At 36.3% G+C, this 21,292-nt stretch overlaps 1 protein-coding gene across 1 annotated transcript in view; it reads left to right on the top strand.

Moving 5' to 3' along the window:
- Positions 1-21,292, top strand: part of Nipped-A (Transcription-associated protein Nipped-A) — a 936,100-nt gene that overhangs the window by 740,058 nt on the left and 174,750 nt on the right. The window contains exon 51 of the mRNA XM_090393977.1: positions 14,092-14,447. Within this exon, the coding sequence (XP_090250103.1) occupies positions 14,092-14,447 (356 nt within the window). The remainder of the gene's footprint in view (positions 1-14,091; positions 14,448-21,292) is intronic.

Below are 21,292 nucleotides of genomic sequence, written 5' to 3'. Positions count from 1 at the left end.
CAGAAAAAGTGATGAAGCAGTCTTGTCCTGGGAGGTTGATTGAGGGTGTATGAGTTGCAGAGTGTATCTGACAAGTGGAGGAAAGGGAATATGGTAGAAACTTATAAGTTACTGAAGAGATACTATAAGATTGACACAGAAGAAATTTTTCAATACATTAGTAGAAGGAAAACAAGGAGTCGCACTTGAAAGCTGTGTAAGAGTGTGGTTAATTGTAAGGGTGTGCAGACTAGGTTCTTTTCTTGGAGAGTGGTGAATGGGTTGCCAGAGGTGGTTGTGAGGTCCCCAACAGTGAATAGGTTTAAGGAGATGCATGATGGGTATTGTGTTAATGGATAGAATGGGCTCCCTCAATGAGTCTTTTTACTCCATGGAATGTCCATATAAATAATAATTTCATCAGTATTAGGTATGAATTCTTTTGATCATGACCCTTGTCCTAATAATTTATAATAGTATAGTTTACTTTTTTATTCCTCTGTTGCTTTTAAGTTAGATACTAACATCTGTTGTTGGAAAGATTAAACTAAATTTATTATAACATCTGATTATATTAATATAGGTGGCAAAATGCTAAATGGAAGTAATAATTTTCAAATGGCTGTCTATAATCATAAACCTCCAACATGAAAACTTTATTAGAAAGCTGTACGAATATTTACTTTTCACTTGTCTTCTAAGTTATACTATGATGTGCAAGGATCGCAAAAGTTTTACACTGCATATGCATGGCCTTTGGGATAAAGTAATAGTTTCCACTCTCGTATCAGTTGTAAGCCAAACTCTGAATAAAAACAATGGGTGCTTGGTTTCTGTTTCTGGTGGTTCTTTTTTTGCAAAAATTCAAATGAGAGTGAATTTGAGTGAGATTAGAGATCACACAGTGATGAGCATTTGTTCATGTGAATCGAAACCTTGTGGGGGGGGGGGATATTTCACATATCCCATGAAAAAAAAAAACCCCATTACTGATATGGGGAAAAAACAGCAATGCTTTACACGAAGTTTGTGGAAATGGTACATTGGATTGCAGCAAATGCAACCCATTATAATCAATATATGGCATTTCTGTTTCTTACCAAACTACTTGATAAGAAACAGAAATACCTTAGAAATTTTATAAAACTAAACTTTATGAACTCCTGGTTTTTTCATGGGATATGTGAAGGTTTTGGTGGATGTAAAAACTTTGAGATCTTATACTTTGGCAAAAAAAAGCCACTTTGACATTATAAAACAATGATAAAGTGGCATTTTCTGTAACATTCTTTATGTAAGGTAATGTAATTGCATTCTTAAAATCTTGTTGATGTAAAGGAGCTGTTGGAAGTGTATCAAGAATTTTGATACACCTGAGGTACTGGAAATGGTGTAGGCTCTCTATCTTGTAATGATTTCCTTATGCCTTTCTTTTGTAATGGATGGTGGCAGTGTGGAGTGGCATGTAAAAATCTTCCAGTTGTAGTAGGCTTTCTGTATACTGAAAAGATCAGTCTCGTTTCTTTGTTTACTGCGAGAAGGATGTTGTTGAAATCTGAATGGTCTTGTCTCATAGTATCAGCAAATCATTCAGAATTCAACAAGCATAACACGGCAAACTAAATATTTAAAAGAAGAAAATACTTGCATTTTGTTAAAACAAAATTAGAATGTATTAAATGTGTTAAAATATATAAAGTAATGAAATATAACACTAAGAATGTATCAGATTATAAAATGGTAAAGAAGTATAACAGTGTAGTAATGTAATGTGTTATTCAAATTTTATTTAAGTGAATTGAAGATCAAAATTTTGTATTATACCATTTAGCTAAGGTTAATTTGAATATTCCACTGAAGAAATTGTAAGAATAGGTCCAAAGGTTTGATACATCCTTCGTAAGCGCCCGAGGCTGCGTAATACAAGGAAAGAAATGTGCGTAATAGCCATTCTGTGAATCCTACCAAAAAAAAAAAAAATGCTAACATCATCGGAAATCGAGAATAGCATAGTGCCGCACAGGAGTTTCAGGAGAAAATAGGGGGTGCTATGCAATGAAAAATATAAGTGATTACAGGGGGAGAGAGAAGGCTCTTTTTTCCAGGGATTCGTGGTCGTGAGGAGGTCCAATCGAGGTAGTGGTTTCCAGGCCGTGCAGCAGGCGAGGATGAGTGGCAGTGGGAAACTTGAATCAGGCAGTCCACGAAGCTATGGACAGAGTTCCAGTGCGACGCAGTTAATGCTTTCATTGCAAGCGGGTGCTATGTCGTGGTTGTTCCCCTAAAATTCTCAGATGACAAAGGTAACCATAGAGCAGAGAGAATAGCCCACATAGCAGGAACCTGACGCGCATGTGATCCAGGCAAGGAATCAAACCTCGGGAACTAGTAAAGCAGTATTAACCAGTAGACCCATTCCATGACAGTGAAGGTAATGTAAGCTTTTGTTACTAAAATTTTGGATCCTATTTGTATGGAGAACTATAGATACGAGAAGTTTATAATGTCAGGACAATTCTAACCTGTGAACTCTTAAGTGACTAATGCAGTAGGCTATAGCCAAATGTCCAGATTACTTAAATGGTTTTAATAGCATTATAAAGAGAGAAACTAAGAACCATATATTGAGGTTAATTTAACTTAGTGTGTCCAAGATCATGAAGGGTGATTTCAGATGAATGAATTGTATTGATGAAGTCTGTATTTAGCACTTTGCCAAATATTAACTTTTGCCTGCATCAGGTAGTGCTTGTGTGAATTGAGTTTCCTATCTTAACCTTATGTATGATTTTAACCTTTAGTAAGTGTGATTTTATATAATTGTGTATTGTACTTAATGCTGTAAATAAACATGTATTGTTTACCTCAAACTGAGTTTTGCCTGACTAAGAGCGTCGACCCACCACACTTAAAATTTATGAACTTGTCGCGGGAGGATAAAGTTTAGTAGAGGGGTTTTGCCATGACTGTCTGAAAGAGTGAGGGAATAAATATGTATTGGATTATTGGAAATGTCTCCCTGAATAGTGTATTAAATTATTATAGGGCATAGACTGGTGCAGTCAAAAAATATAAATTCATTTATGTCTAAAAAGGAGATATGACCAGAAATCCAGGCTAATACGTAGAGCAATTGTATAGTATGTTTGATAGACACAGTATTATGGTGATTTGCATAAATAAACGACACAACAATGTCAAGGAATGGTAATTTTTTGTGATCTTCCAGTTAAAGAGCTTGGGTGCAAGCTGCTCAGATACCTTTTTGTTCTTTCAATTTCAAATTGTGGCACCATGGTACCACAGCGAACAGTTTGGGAAACTTGCTATATCTGTCATTAACATATGCCCTTATAGTTATTACTCAGTTAAATTCGTAAAAATGTAATTGCCATATTTGCTGGCGTATAAGATGCACCCCTTTTTTTACACATTTTTTAGGAAAAAAAAAACTTTATCACTGAATATTATAATGAATTTACAGTATTTCAAATATTTTTTGAAAATTACCGTATATTTTCGCGTATAATGCGAACTAAAGGTTTTGTTTGAAAACTAGCCCTAAAATGCCATGTCCACGTATAATGCGATCTGTTAATCTTGTTCCCTAACATTATAAATAAAACAATACGAATTAACAAAAGAAATATTTATTTTAAAACAAAATGTCAAAATCCTTTAAATTCTTCTTCATCTTTTGAGTCATCAAACATTTCATTTATAAATTCATCTGTAGGCATTGCATCATCAGTGTAGCAGTTGTCGTCATCATGCTCTCCATTTTGTTGTGCATTATCCTCGCTTTCGTACATGACTTCATCTTCGGATCCATCTATTGAATTACTTATTCCACATTTAAGAAATGAGCGTTGAATCATTTCAGATGGTATCGAATCCCAAGCTTCTTTAACCCAGCTGGTGACTAGGGTGATCTCAGGCTTCTGAAAATTCCCACCCTTTGTCATCTTCACCAAACCAGATGACATCCATTCTCTCCATTTCTCACGTAAGTGATATTTAAACGGCTTAATCAAGCAGCTGCAAAGCAGAAGTTAGACCACCCAGTATGACTGCTAGGTCTGTACATAGCAATTTAAATGCTGCTTCAAAAGATGAACATTTACGTTTCTGTTGGGTCATTTTCAGGCTAGGTTTGTTTAACAAATAATATTTAAAATGAACTGTGGTTAAACTGATCTAACCGTGCTAATATCCTGCCCCCTTGGCGGGATATTAGCACGGTTATATTAGTGATGCACTGGATGGTACAGAGTTTGAAGTTTATTAATAAACTTCAACGTCACACGTCATCTAAAGGTTGAAGCTGACTAGTTAGACCTCCTGGAATTACAGCTAACTGGGTTTTCAATTCCTTCAGTTTATTTTTAACATATTCTGTTCTGTGAGAACAAAACTGATCCCATACTAGCAGGCAGGTTTCTTCAACAGTCTGACAGGATGCCTAGACCAAATTTTATCTATCCATAACTTCATTCCTCCTCCATCCATCCATCCAGCCTTTTGCATGAACATGTACAAACACTCCTTTAAGCAGTTTTTCTTTGGGGTAGTGTCTTCCTTTTAAAAAATCAATAGTGGTGGCAATTTTGTCCCATCAGCATAGCAGGATAAAACAACCCTGTAGTGAGTTTTTTCGTGTCCCGAAGTTTTAACAGTAACACGTTTTGTGCCCAGGAACACAGCTGTGATCGTCGATGACAGTGTATGCACATCCACTGAACTCTACTTAACTGGAATGCTCTCACACACACCGCAAAGAAGCAAGAAAGAAATCGCATAACTCGGAACAGAGAAAATTTCCAGAAATGAAAGTAATAAAAAAAACTATTGACTAAAACTGAGTATTGGCATATAAGACACACCCTGTTGACCTATTTTCAAAGAAAAAAAATGCATCTTATATACCAGAAATTATACATTTTTTTTATTATATATTTTTACTGCAAATTTTATTATTACTGCCTTAACTCTAGTATAATTCATGTAACTTTCCCCTATAACTTTTTACATTTTTTTTTATTGTAGTAAATAAATATTAAATTATTATTAGACCTCCAGAAAGTAAGAACTCATCAAGGGAGGCCATACATAACCCACACCATGGGCCTCCCTTGACTTTCTTAAGTGCTGAGACCCCCCCTCTCCCCACTTCTACCCTCCTTCCATAAAATGGAAAATTTTATTAGCTGATATTTTATAACACTCTCTCAAAAGTTGATGAATCCCTATTATATTCTCCCATTATCTGTGTTTACAGTGCACATACTCTGTCTCTCCTCAATCTATATTCCATAATCTCAATAGCATCTTTATTACTCTTCTTTCTACAGCTTCTTTATCCATTTGGAACCCAGAAAACTAAATCTGCACACAGTAATCCAAATCGCCTTGTAAAGAAGCTTACTTGACTGACTTGTCCTTAGATGTAAACATTCGTTTCAATATCGCATTTGTCCTCTGAGTTGAATTTGCAATTTTTGTCATGCGACCCCTTATTTAAGGAATGAATTATGCTATAATTATACCTTTCTGAAATTGACCTAAGTACTCAATTGCAATCTTAATGAAAAGGAATGCAGAAAACCGACCAGTTCTTCTGACCTAATGTCCAATCCTCACCTTCTCATGGTGCACCCTGTTGGGTATCTACCTTGATTCTGAACGAACGAGGATGGGCTGGCAATTTGGGATTTAGCCGACCGAATTGTAATTCTTATTGGCTTAAACCAAATTACAAAGTGATGGTACAACATGATAAAATTTCATGCTGGCTGGAGCGTTGCCTAGTTAAACAAGGCCCCCATTGTTTCCGCCAGGGAACCAGGGCGAACAGCGAAAAGTCAGCTATTGGAACAAATCTGAAAACACACCCCAACTCAACATAAGAAGCCTGAATGGCAAAGAAATGGTTTGTTTCAGATCAACATAATAGGGGTGACTGAAACAAAAAAGACCAAAACTGGTGAGATCTTTCTGAGCAGCAAAGACAAAATGTTATATTCAGGCAATGACAATCAAGGAAAAGAAGGAGTAGCCATTGTATTCAACACTAAATAAGAGGCTAATCTCATTGAATGGCAGATAGTCTCAAGTAGAGTGGTGTGGGCAAATATCAGAATGGGGAACTGGACAATGAGACTTATTTGTGCCTATGGTCCCACAGGAGGTTCTACTAAGGTAGAAGTGGAGGAATTTTTTGAGGATTTAGAGAAAGCATCTGACACAATGAAAAAGAAAAAGTTGGTCCTTGTTGGGGATCTAAATTGCAGAGTAGGAAATGATTGGCAGATATGCAAAAATATATTGGGAAAATTTGGGGAAAAGAGCAAAGCTAATAATAATGGCAAATATTTGTTGGATTTCTGCTCATAACATGGACTAGTTATTACTAACACCATGTTCCAACATAAAAATGTGCACAAATTCACATGGAGAGAAGAGGCAAGAAATAAGAAAAGTCTCATTGACTAAGTTATTGTTGATAGTGATGTTTTCTCCCTTGTGCAGGACACCAGAGTGTACAGAGGATTTGAAATTGGAAGTAATCACTATTTAGTCTTGAGCAGGATAAAACTGAATTCCATATTGAAAAGAATAATATGTAAGAAAGTTTTAAAGCAAATAAAAGTTGAGCAGCTCTCAGATATGAACTGTAGACTAAAATACATAAAAATTATTGAAGAAAAAATGAAAGAATTTGAAAACAAGAGCCATACCTTGGAGATGCAGTGGCAAACCTTGAAGAAAACCCTGATTGATTCAACCAGAGAGGCATGTGGTGAGGTTGTCTGCAAGGATGGAAAAATCAGAATTTTTCTGATTTTTCCATCAAAAATCACTCACTGGTGGACACAGGAAGTTAAAGAGGCAGTGAAGGAAAAGAAGAAAGCATATCAAAAGTTCCTGGCAAATAAGTCAGCTTTTACTCTTACAGAATACAGAGACAAATGTAAGAAAGTTAAGCAGTGTGTAAAACTAGCTAAACAAAAATCATGGGAGGACTTTGGTAAGAACATAGAAAATAAATAAATATCAAGAAGGTGGCAAAATATTTTGGAGATTGTGGAAGAAGCTTAGAAATGGAGGAAAGAGTGCTGTAAAAGGACTTAGAGATGATAAAGGTGACATGAAAACGGGAGATAAAGATATCCTGTAAGTATGGAGTAATTACTTCGAAAAATTGCTAAACGAATCAAGCAGTGATAGCACAGTGGTAAAAAAAATCCACTCAACAGGCATATAGTCAGGAATACATATACATACTTGAAGTAGAAAAAGGCATCAAAGGCTTGAAATGTGGAAAGGCAGCAGGCATAGATGATATTCGACCAGAAATGCTGACGTATGGTATTATAAACGTCTTACAATGGCTGCACTGCAAAGTTCAGGAACCCTGGACAGAGGGACGAATTCCTGATGATTGGAGTAGAGCTCTCATAGTACCCATATATAAAAAGGGAAATAAAATAATGTGAGAATTACAAAGGCATTTCATTACTGAGTGTTTCTGGTAAGATCTATGCAAGTATACTTGAGAAACGGTTGAGAAGGATTGTGGAAGAGAAGCTTGGTGAAGAACAAGCTGGATTGAGACCAAATAGAGGCTGTCATGATCAGATTTTCACTTTACGACAGCTAGTTGAGAAAGGATGGGAATATAACAAAGATCTATATTTAAGTTTTGTCGATTTGGAAAAGGCATATGACAAGGTGCCAAGAGAAGCTATTCAATACGCTGTGGTTATATGGTGTCAATGGAGCATTATATCGACCAATACTTAGTCTTTATTTGAGTTGTAAGTCAGCAGTTAGAATTGAAGGAAGTACAGGAAGATGGTTTGATGTTAAATCTGGTGTGAGACATGGGTGTACATTATCTCCTCTGTTATTCATTATCTATATGGATCACATTATGAAGGAAAGTGGTATTAAACATGATATCATAATCGAGATGTTAATGTCAGCTATTTGCTTTATGCAGACGATGTTATACTTCTAAATAAATCTGCTATAAGTTTGCAAAATTCCCTGACTAAATTGAATAACTGTTGTAATAGATATGGTATGAAGGTCAGCAATAAAAAGACAAAGACAATGAAAATAAGTAGAATCGTTGAAAATGTCAACTGTGTTTTGAACGGAGAACCTGTGGAACAAGTAAAATATTTCAGCTACTTAGGCACAATTTTTAGTGAAGATGGTAAATTAAATATGGAAATAGACAACAGAATCAACAAAGCTGGTATGTAGGATGTCAATTGAATAAATTCATATGGAATAAGAGAGAAATTAGTCAGAACACTAAATTAGCTGTATACAAGACGGTGTTCAAACCAGTTTTAACTTATGGATCTGAGAGCTGGGTCAGAAGTAAAACACTTGACCAAAGACTAGAGACCGCAGATATGAGAGTCCTGAGAAAGATTAGAGGCGTGAACAGATGGCATCAATGGCAATATCATATTAAAAATGAGGATATTAGGAAAGAACTTAACATTGTCAGCATCCAGGAATGCTTTAGCAGAGCTAATGTCAGGTGATATGGTCACTTAAACAGAAAAACGGCGAAGAAAGATTAGCAAAAGAAGTGTTCTCTGCCAGGTTGGCAGGAAAATTACCCAGAGGAAGACCAAGATATAGGTGGATTGATACTATACAAAATGCCTTAGATGATAGAAATATAAGATCTGATAATGTTGGAGTCTTGACAAGTAACAGACTGATTTGGAAGAAAATTGTAGATAGGAAGGTAGTAATGATGTAAATTTTTCGTGTAGTACTATCATATTCTGTACACCCCTTGAGGTGCATGGTAGGAATTTGATGATGATGAAGAAAATTTCTTTCTTTTAGTAATTATATGTTTCCATAGTATAGTCCAAAGGGTGGTGTGCTCTTCTTTTGGAAAGACCTAAATTCAAATCCCATTTAAAATTAAACATTTATAAATGCTCTCAAACTGAAGGTGAAGTATCCTGTTTCATATAGAAATGCAAATTGCAAGGTTTCTCCCCCCTCCCTCTCCAAGAAACTCAAGTTTTTACTTTAGAAAAAACAGGTTATCTGGAGACTACACACACACACACAATTATACTGCTCTCATAACCTTGGTTGTCTCAATTCTAGTATGTCTCATCTCCCTGCATGTGACACACACATCAGAAAAAAAAAACTAGTAATAATGTTCAGTTGTTGTATTACTATCCAAGACTAGGAGATGTAAATCTCCAGGTTCTGAGCTAGCTTGTTTTTGTCCTAAGTACTAGCAGAACTAAATATCATAATTTTTGTAATGTATTTTTAAAATATTGTAAATACATTTACTTTTTTCTTCTTTTTTTTTAAATACACTTTGCAGTATTAGTCTTTTACAATCTAATGTTCTCTATACTTATGGTTATGTAGATTTTGCATCTTAGTGTTCGTTATATCTTTCTTTTCCTGTCTTGAAGTGGAGTGTTGATTTTTTCTTATGCAAGTTATTTGGACTTCATGCTTAATAGTGACTGCTGTAGTCCCCTAATTTGCAAAATTCTCTTTGAATTTTGAGAAGTAAGGTTTTTTATTTTTTTGTCTGGTATCAGTATGTGTTTTGATTAGTGGCATAGATGAATTTATGACAGTTCATTTTTTGTTGATCTTAGAAGGATATAACATTACATCATATTATGCTAGAGCTCCATGCTATCCAGGTGTAGTAATCATCAAAAGATTTTTGAATTTGATATTTTTGAGAATCTGGATATTTCAGCTGGAAAAACGAGATCTATAGATAAGTTGAAGGTACTGCCATGGGTTAGCCCTCTGTCTCCACCATTGGCAAACTATTTTTTAAACCATCTGGAAGATGCCTTGTTCTAATCCATTCATCCCCAACCCTCTGATTGGTTTCATTATGTTGATGATATCTTTGCTATTTGGCCTCATTCTGAAAATGAACCTACCACTTTCATACAACAGATCAATAGCCTTCATCCACACATTGAGTTCACCATGGAAAAAGAAAAGGCCGGTAGTTTACCATTCTTGGACATCCTTCTTACATGCACAGCCTCCGGTAATTTATCCACCAGGTTTTATTGAAAACCTACCTTTACTGGCAGATACATTCATCAAAAGTCTGCTCATCACACCTTTCAAAAAATTGGTGTTATCAAGTCCTTAATTATTAGAGAACATAAGGTATGTTCCTCTCCCTCAAGCTTACAACAAGAACTTCTCACTATCAAAATGTTAATGGAATTTAATGGTTACAACCCTAATCAAATCCAGCTGATAATTGACTCCTATGTTCCAACACCTCAGGATTCTTCACTGCAGGGTTCCAATCCTTTATATTTCTGGCACCTTGGAACCGATTAGTAGAATTTTGAAGAAGCATCATCTCATCCCCCCATATTTTCCAATCAACAAAATTTCTCATCTGTTGCCATCTACAAAAGACAAACTGGCACCTCTATCATTAGCTGGCATTTACCAGATACCGTGTGAATGTAATCTAACATACTTTGAACAAACTGGTCGTTCTATAGAAAAAAGAATTAATGAACATCGATATTATATCAAATACATAAACCTCAAAAGTCTGGTCTGGCACAACATAGTATTGACACTGAACACAATATCCAGTGGGGTAAAGCTCATCTTCTCCCATAGATACAGGTTTAAACGTGAACACCTTTTCAAAGAAAGTTGTGAAGCCCTTTTACATTGGCCAAATCTGAATCATAACGATTCTCTCTCTCTCTCTCTCTCTCTCTCTCTCTCTCTCCCAATTGATAAGAATCTTTTCATATCAATTGGGGGAGAGAGAGATCCCAAAGATTCTTATCATATGTAACCATATGATAAGAATCTTGGAGATTCTTTTCATAAGTAACCATCAAAAATAGTTTTTAATAATATTATTTATTAATATTAATTTCTAGTACACGCCAACAGTTTTTAAGTTTTAAACCACTGAATGCTGTATGTACTTTGTAATCCGGTTAATTTGATTGCTTGTTTCTACTCACTGATGATGTACGGTTATTTTCAATATGAAATATCTGTACTTTTACTTCATTAAAGTTAATTACTGTGGTTATCATGTAATTTGTTATGTATAGTCATTCCACAGGTACCTTCAAAGATTATAATAGGCTTATCACCAAAGCGGATAAGGGAAATGCAACTGTAGTACTTAACCAAAAGGACTACACAGGTAAGCTGAATGCTCTTCTTCTATTAGATCGGGCCACTTACCTTCCTATCAATTGCAATCCCACCAACTCTCAAATTAGAAAACTTCACAGGCACCTTAAAAGAGTCACTTCTTGGCCTGTAGAAGTTACCAACAGATTAAAGCCGTTTAACTCTATACCCCCCCCCGTATTTACGGACTCCCAAAAATACACAAAGAAAATGTGCCATTACATCCCATAGTGGATGGCATTGATTCCCCCACATACAAATTAGCTAAACATTTGGCCAAAGAGCTCACACACTATACTGGCAACACACCATCACACATAAAAAACTCGGCCCATTTCAAAGCCAGCATAGAAAACCTTACACTCCAACATACTGATATAATGGTCAGCTTTGATGTGTCCTCTTTATTTACAAATGTCCCACTCAAGGAAACTTTAGAGCTAATCCAAGCTAAATTTTCTCCCGATATCTCAGCCTTATTTCAGTTCACAATGAACTCAGGCTATTTCATTTGGCAGGGAAAATTCTACAAGCAAATAGAGGAGACAGCCATGGGTTCACCACTCTCCCCAACCTTGGCCAATTTCTTTATGGAGACCTTTGAAGAAAAAGCCTTAGCCTCTGCCCCACAAAAACCAACCATATGGCTTCGCTACGTTGATGATGTGTTCGCTATTTGGCCACATGGCTCTGAAACACTTCTCTCCTTCTTAACACACTTAAACAACCAACACCCCAGAATCAAATTCACCCTGGAAAAAGAGGAAAACAACAGCCTCCCTTTCCTAGACACACTAGTCACCCGCCAGCCTAATGGATCCTTGGTTTTCTCAGTTTACAGAAAACCCACCCATACAGGCAGATACAATCACCAACAATCCCCCCCCCCTTCACAACAATATGGAGTAATGAAAATACTATACAACAGGGCTAAACTAATCTGTTCAAACGACTTGGCCCTAAACACAGAACTTAATCGCATCCTTAACACTTTCTCAGCCAATGGCTACCCCCCCCCCCCCCAAAAAAAAAAAATCCAAAAAATATTAGAACCTACAAACCACAGATCCCCCCCCCCCCCACAACAAGGATTACTCTAAATCCATCACCATTCCCTACATCTGAGGCACCTTGGAAAAGATTACCAAAATCTTAAAAAAACATGACCTGACCTCCTGTTACAAACCTTACAGAAAATTGGCATCCCTTATCCGCTCCACTAAAGACAAACCACTTCCCCTAGACCTACCTGGTGTTTACCAGGTCCCTTGCAGTTGTAAACTGTCTTACTTTGGCCAAACAGGCAGGACAGCAAATATCAGAATTTCGGAACACAAGGACTACATCCGTTTTCACAAATACAGTCATTCTGGGCTTGCGGACCATGCTCTGGATACACGCCACAGAATACGGTGGAAGAAAGCTACAGTGATACACCGTAGCAAATACAAATTTGAAAGACTCTTTATGGAATCAGCCTCAGCCCTAAGAAATTTTCCAAACCTCAACAAATTTGGTTGTATGCGACTGCCCCAAATTTGGGAGGCCTACATCTGCAGACCTTCAGCCCAACGGCCAAGAACACCTACTTAGCCCGCTAGAGGGCACCATCAGGACTGTTAGGAGAACAATAGCTTCATCTCTTCATTCCCAGTTTCTGTGTTGTAGTGCCTACGTGCACGTAACTTTTTTTTAAGTTCCTTTAGAAAATGGCAATGTGACATTGACGAAATATCGGAAAATATTTATTAAAGTTTAATTTAATTTATATCCTTAACTACGTTGTTCTATTCCTTAAGTGTTTTAATAAAGATTATAATAAACACGTATCAAAATATGTGAAGTTATATGCAAGATGAAAACTCTTTTTTTCAAGAGTAATATCAGTTTAATTTTCTGGATTCTATGGCATTAGTTCTTTTTCATGATGCATCATATATTCTGACAGTTCTTATTATTTTTTTTTATTTTCTTTCTAACTGTTTTAGCATTGTAATGTTCAAAAAAATATGACTGAAAATTTTGCAATCATTAAAAGTTATGAAAGTTTAATTATCTTCTACTATTGTTAGATGTAGAAATTCAAAAAAAAAAAAAAATTGTAGCTAATAACTTTAGCAAGGAACTAGTCAAGAATAAGTTATTTTAACATAAAGCAAATCTTTTTCAAAATCAGTTTTTGAGTGCATTGATTATTTCTTTTCAACTGTGGCAGGCCTTGGGGAATATAAGGAAGCCAGAAATTGTACTGAAAGATGATTACAGGATTCTTAAGGAAATCCCTTTCGGGCTTATTCCATATCAGAATTGAGTACATAGGTTTCAGAAATACTGATTTGTGATTATTCCAAAAATATTTGCTCCATTAAACACTGATTCAATCCTTTAAGTAACTTCAAAAAATATTATTTCAAATAAAACTTTCTCACCTGTTTTTAACCAGCTGCATTGATTGAAAAATCCATCATGAAACTAACATTTTCAGTCTCATGAAGCTAACCATAAGATCTAAGCTGAAATATGAAATATAAAATTGCAGTTTTGAGTGCTTTAAAATTTATCCAGTAAAATTGATCATTTTTAATGCATTTGGAAGAAAATCAGAACATGCAACCTTCATTTACACAAGTCCTGGATTTGATTATTATCATGATTTAAGGAATCATTATATGGGTTTTTCAATTATTTAATTTTCCAATCTTTAGCTAAACATATAATCCAGGATTTAGTTTTTTTTAAGAAATATATTTAGAACTTGATAAACATTTTAATAAGGTGGCTTTAAGTAATAATTTAATTATAAATCAAATAATGCAAGATCTGAATGATGCTATTAGTAAACATATAATGTTTCACTATTGAGTGTTAAATTTTGATAAGTATATTATGTATATATAGGCTGCTCAGCAAATAATGGAATTAAATGAAGCTGCTCAGATCCACCAAGGACTGTTACCTGCTAATCTTGGCCATTCAAACAGCCTTCATGATATGAAGGCCATTGTGAAAACGTGGCGTAATCGTTTGCCTGTATTAAGTGATGATCTAAGTCATTGGAGTGATGTCTTTGCATGGAGACAGTTACATTACCAGGCCATTGTATCACATTATGATGGTAGTCAAGGCTCCCAGAGTGATCTTCAAGCCAACCAAGCAATGCTAGGAATTCATGCTTCTGCGCAGTCAATCATACATTATGGAAAAATTGCCCGAAAACATGGTCTTATCAATGTTTGTTTGGATTCTTTAAATAGGTTAGAACATTCATAATGGCCTTTTTTTTATGATAAAGCATGTAACATTGATAATTTTCTAAATAATGAGTATTTAAAGAAAAAGAAAAACTTGTCTTACAGAATATTATTTACAAATAATTTCATATAGAGTATAAAACTTATATGTATAATACCAGTTGTGTTGTACTGCTTAGGAATTAGATGAGCATACAATACTTTAGTCTGGTGGGCCAAATGTGTGCCCATCCCCACTTACATTATTTTATTTTCTAGTTTGAACTCACTATTCTTATAGGACTAAAATGGCTTGGATGGGTGGGGGGGGGGGGCAAAACCTCCATGCCCTTTTCTAAAGCAGGGTTCCTAAATTATCTGATCCATAGCCTATCTGTAGCATTAATATATGCTATAGTATTTCTAATCTTTCACAGGTGGGATTCTTGGGGGGGGGGGGGGGAATCATCATTGTTATTTTCGCTTCATAATATGTACTCTTAAGAGGTGTATAATATATTCACTGGTAATACGTAATTAAAGTTACGTTATTACTAGGTTCTTCTCAACAGTTTTCAACCTATGATTCTGTTAATGATTAGATAGCCAGTACTATAAAATCTTACATTTTGGTCTTCTAATGCCCTGCTAACTCTATCATTCCACCTAGTTCTTAGTCTTCCTCTGGGTCTTTCCTTCTGTTATACACATGCTTTTGCTCATTATTACTGAATGCTAATAATAGCAGTTTAATTTCTGATATTATCATATTCACTGTTTGATCAAAAATATCCAGATGCTTTCTAATCCTAGCTCTCACTTTAATATGAAAGGCATTAATATAGAGTTGATCCACCTTTCTGCTATAACAGCCTTCATTTTTCTGGGATGGCTTTGCACTAGCTTTTGGTACATTGCTATGGTAATTCATTTCCATTGGTCTAGAAGAGCATTATCAAGGTCAGATACTGATTTCAGGTGATTTAATCTCTCACAATCAGCATTTCAGTTCATCCCACAGGATGAATTGGAATACTGTTAAAATTGAACATCCTCCTGTTCACCAGGTTGAGATCAGGACTCTTGCAGCCTGTTCATGTTCTTCAACACCAGTCTGATCAAGCCTGTCCTGTACAACCATTACTTTGTGTACTGGGAGGACAGTGTTGTGTTGATACAGGAAAGGGCTTTTACCAAACTGCTGCCATGAAGTTCAAAGCAGAGAATTGTCTAGAATGTCATTATGGGGTCACAGTGTTAAGATTTCCTTCCACTTGAAATAGCAAGCCATTCCAAAGCATGAAAAATAGCCCCAGACCATGATGTCTCCTCCACCAGACTGTGTAATTTGTACTTCACATTTGAGCTGGTTGGCATTCATTTCAGCCATGAACAGCAAGTAGAAAGCCTTGCATCATGTACACAAGCCCAGCCAGATCTGACCTATGCACAGCACAAAAAAAAAAAAAGGCAACAGTTATAAAAAGAACTGGAAGAGAAATGTCAAAGTGGAGATGAAGCAGGAAGAAGGGATACTAGTGAGAAAATCAAACTCTGTAAATAACCATGTGGAAACCTGATCCTAAACATTGCATAGGGAACATGTGGTCAAAAGCAAATTTCAGAACCTTCCAGATACTTTTCACAATCATGTGGTCCCAGCTCTAACCTTAACGATGTTCACTTCCATCTTCAGTTTACAAAACCTCACCTACCCTTCCTGACAGAAATTCAAATCTCAATCACCTAAAACACTATTCATTTCTGCTTTTTGGCAGCATTCTCCTGGCATTTGCCAAACCCAGGCTCATCTGTCAGACTGTCTGCCAGATAGTGAGCCATGATTCTTAACTCCAGAGAATGCACTTCCACTTTTTCAGAGTCCAGTAGCAGTGAGTTACCCTAGCTAACTTGCTTGAGGTTGTGCTGTGTTGGAAACCCAATATTCTTCAGCTCCTGATGAGCAGTTGTGATGCTGGTATTGCTTGCAGTGGCATTTTGGAACTCAATAGCAGCTATTTCCACTAGTGACAGAAGATTTTTTCATGCTATTTGCTTCGGTATCTGGCAGTTTATTTCTGTGACTTCAAGGTCGCAATTGTGCTGCTGTTGCTCTTAGGCATTACCACTTCACAGCAATATCACTCTCCCATTCTATATAAATGTATTCATCTTGATTTTTATGTGCTTTGCATATTTTTTTATGTTTTCATATTTAATTTTGCTATCTTTACTAAAAATTGTTCCCTAAATAGTTGAATGGTTTTATTTTTTTTTTTTTATAGGGTCTCCACTGAGAATTCATTTTAGCTTTCCATGTTCCTGCTTGTTTTCATAGTTTTAATGCTGATTTTCCTACCATATTTATGACATATTTAGTTAAAAATGTCTTGATTTATGTAGGAATATAACATCATCTACACAAAGCTGAGTTGAATATTTTTGATTTTGATATTGAGTTAAATGCAATTTTCCTTAATAATGAAGTCTGTGTAGATGATGAATAATAATGGAGACACTTTCCACCATTGTCATTGGAGAGCTTTGGTCAGCCTGACCTCACAGTTTTTTTTTTCTTTTGGAACAGTTGTTGATGATCTGATTTTATATTTGGTTCCACATCAAACTGTCTTCCTGTACTACTTTCACATATTGCTCTCCATGATATTCAGTTTACATTTTAAAATTGTAGTGTTCTGAATAGGCTTTCTCTTGGTGTCTTATATTTGCATTTGGAGATTTACAAAACTAGAATATACAACCTTGTTATATTCCCATGATGTCTAAACTGAAATTAAAATATTCGGTAACTTTTATTTAGCCTGCATTTAGCTGGTTCTTCAAGTTTCTCTTCCCATACTTTTTTTAGGCTCTTCTCAAGCATTCTTGCATGAATCTTATTTGAAACACTTTTTGATGGTACTGGCCCTTTTCATTTTAAATGCCATTACAATTCTCACATTCTGTTTTATTTCCCCCTTTTTTTTAATAGATGGGTAATGTGTATTCAGTCATCTGGAATTCTACCTAGTCCTTGGAATTATGAAGCATATCTTTGAAGCTTTTATATCTCCATTTCTTGGTCTTCCTCTTCCTCTGAATTTTTCCTGCACCGAAACATATGAGTAAACTGAACTTTTTCTAAACTGGAGTAGATATGTGACCAGAAAATTGTTTTTTTTTAGAGATACTGTAATCGTCTTTAAGGTTTTAGTCTGTTTGCAAACACTTTCACTTTTTCTGAATGATGTCTGTATATTTGAATTTACAGTTCATTTCCAGTGATGGTACTGGCCCTTTTCATTTTTCATCTTTGTCTGTTCTTTTCTTCTCATATTCTTATCTCTGCTTCTATGGAATCTTTCTTACTGTCATGTTTTTGAACTTACCATCACTGAAATCCAATATGCTTCTGCAATGTTATCTGAAAAAGTGGTTCCTTGTAGTCTTGCACTGATTTGGTTCATTGCTTCAGCAAGATAGACAGTCCTGGCTTAGACATCCAGGACTGTCTGTCTCAGTCAGCTCATCAATCAGCTGATCAAAAGATGTTTAGGGCCCAAGACTTGCTGTGGTGTCTGTATGGTATCTTGAATATTGTGTTCTGCTATTACAACAGAACACAATGTGTTCTGCAATTATAACATTTTAAAAGTGATTTCACTTAACCATCTCCCCCAAAAGAAAGTGCAGCGATAGTTCTCGAGGAACTGAAGATTGCTAAATCAACCATAAGTAATCTAAGCATTTAAAAAAAAAAATAATTCCTTTGCTTTATATTGGCCATAGCAAGCTTTAGCAGCCAACATGTCGTCATGCCTGCAGTACGAAGAATAGATGGCAGCAACACAACAGAGTGATGACATCATTACTGCAGACCTCTTTGGCAATTTTGAAGATTTAAAATGCTGAAGCTGCAAGCTAGACATTATTATTATCACAATTAATATTAAAATTTGGCACAATTGGCATGAGTCCACTGACACCTCCAGGGAGTCCAAGGACTCATCGTGGGAGGGCACACTACTCTACTTCGCTAGATGCATTTCATCCTCTCAAACTACGACACTACTACTACTACCATCAACGCCATGATCACCACCAACAATAGTATTTTTTGTCTGTAAATTGCATGTGTTCTGAAGGCTGATTTGTCTGTACGCAGGATGAAAAAATTATGGAAAAGAAAAAGTTTACTTTGCTATTTTAGTTGCCAGTGGACTCATGCCAATTGTGCCAAAATCGAAGAATCGACTCACAAACTCCTAAGCAATCTCGGCCAGCCATTTTTCTGTCCCGTGTGTCTTCCCACCACTAAATAGTTCCTAAATCTTGGCAAGTCCATGGATAGCCTGGAACAGCACCTTATCATGCTCGATGAAACCTTCTCTCAGAAAATTAACACAATCGAAAAAAATGCTGGAAGCAATCTACAATCAGTGTCTCGAAGCTAACATACCTACTGCACACAATGCCAGCATTCTTTGCAGTCTCATTGCTTCATCAGTCCAAGACATGATCAAGGCAGAAAATAAAAAGTACAATGCCATCATCTTAAATTTCCATTTGGAAACCGATGCAATGCTAAATGATGACGACATTTGCAGGCTCACTGAACAATGCAGCTTTGACCCCAAGAAAATTGTCAGGTGTCACCACTTTGTTCCCTCCAATTAGGTGGAGAGGAACGAACTTCCCGTGCTTAATAAAATGACCTGCAATACTCCCCCTGCAAGCAGAGTGGCATTCATTTCAGTCATGAACAGCGAGTAGAAAACCCTGTATACATGTATGCAAGTTCAGCCAGATCTGACCTATGCACAGCACAAGAAAAAGGCAACAGTTATGAAAAGACTAGAAGAAGTGCAGATGAAGCAGGAACAGTCAGTTACAAAGAAGGGATACTAGTGAGAAAATCAAACTCTGTAAATAATTTGATTTTCACCTCAAAGGTGAAAAAAGATTGCACATATACTTACTCTGAGAGTAAACATATCAGAGAGAGTATCCATCCTGAAATCTTCCAATTTTGATGTCCTTTGGCTAAAAATCACTCTACCTCATTCGACTAAATTCATATGTTGTCTTTACTGCTCTCATAATTCCAACAGCTACTCTGAACTCTTCAATCACCTTTCCTTAAATGTTGATTTTTTTCATCAATCCAGCTCTCCAAACAGTGAGGTCATCTTCCTCAGAGACTTCAATGTCCACAACACCAGCTGTCTGCTTGTTTCCAATTGCACAGATAAAGCAGGTAGAGAGGCTGAGACTTTTGCAATCGCAAACGATCACACACACATAATTCCATAATTCTGTCATTCCATCATATGCCCACTAGAATTGCAGACAATCCTAACTACTCTGCAATAACTGTTGTCAGCCCTCTGGGAAGCTCAGCCACAATGTAGTTACAGATCTCTTCCCCCATGGAGCAACACACACAAAACCACTCGCATCCAAGCATTGTATGTCATTACCAAAAAGCCAAGTGGGATGATCCTCCCAACTTCATTCCTTTGGTCAGATTACTGTTTTTAGCCACCTGAGCCAAACCTATGTGCAGAAAGAATCACTGAAATAATTCTCATCAGCATGGAAACATTTATTCCCCACTCCACCCTAAATTCTCGTTCCTTATCTAAGTCTTGGTTCTACCACAAGTGTGCCAAGGCTGTACAAAAGAAGAGTCAACCATGTTGTAACTGACTTGTATCTGAAACTCCATCTACCTATTCAACCTATGCCAAAGCCTGGAATAGCTAGAAGAAAATTATCATGACTTCAGAAACTGATTTTGAGAGAGCTTAATGCAGGAAACTTCTGGGCTGTGGCCAATGCTATTGGCCATAACCAACACTATTACACCCACATTGTACTATTGCATCATCAAGGACAAAAAAAGCTAACTTCCTGGGTTCGTACTTGTTCTCCAATTCTTGCATAACTGATCATGGTAAATGCCCCCAACCATTCCAGACACTCAGTAAAGCATTTGACATTTTGCCAGAAAGAGATCAGAAAAATATTGCTGAAGCTGGATAGCAAAAATTCTCCCAGCCCCAATGACATCCCTCCAGTTCTAAAGGTTTGTTCCCTAGAGTTGACTCCCACTTTATACCACCTATTTACACCTTCTTGTTCCACTGGTATCTATCCTGCAGTTTGGAAACTACATATACAACCTATTCCCAAAAATGGGTGACAAATCTTTACTTCTATCTACCATCCAATTTCTGTCACCTCAGTTCTTTCTAACCTTCAACAGGTAACTCCTATGCTACCTTGTAGACTCACTAACAAATGACTGATGGTATGGATTACGTTACTGTCAATCGACAGGGATGGGGGGGGGGGGCTTCCTAATCTATATCACCAATCTCTGGACAGACACCATGGAAAGGTTTGGTCAAATGGTTGCTCCTGATACCTCCAAGGCTTTTGATCAAGTTTGGCACAAAAGTCTATTAAGAAAACTCCAATCGCTTGGTCTGCTCCCTGACTTTTTTGATAATTCAAGATTCAAGATGTATATCATATTGATGGCACTGTAGTCCAGGAAATAGATGAAACTAGAGATTCAGTGGTGGTGATAGTTAAAGTTTAGAGGACATATTGCTAAGGTAGCCAGCCTATAAGATTACTTGGCTTAATCAAAGAAAAGACTAATAAAATGTTGTGTGGAGTGTTGCCGTCTATGCAGCTGAAACTTGGACATTGAAGAAAGAAAAAATTAAGATTTTGGAAAGCTTTGAGATGTGGATTTGGAGAAGGATGGAAAAAATCAAATGGACAGATAAAATAACTAATGAAGAGGTCTTAAAAAGAGTAGAAGAAAGAAGTCTGTTAAAGAGGATAAAAAGAAGAAA

Source organism: Typopeltis vanoorti, chromosome 6 (genome assembly GCF_054136105.1).
Source record: "Typopeltis vanoorti isolate ZY-2024b chromosome 6, IOZ_Tvanoo_1.0, whole genome shotgun sequence".
Taxonomy (NCBI): domain Eukaryota; kingdom Metazoa; phylum Arthropoda; class Arachnida; order Uropygi; family Thelyphonidae; genus Typopeltis; species Typopeltis vanoorti.
The sequence above is the reverse complement of the archived record's forward strand: the minus strand, read 5'-3'. Positions and strand labels throughout refer to the sequence as shown.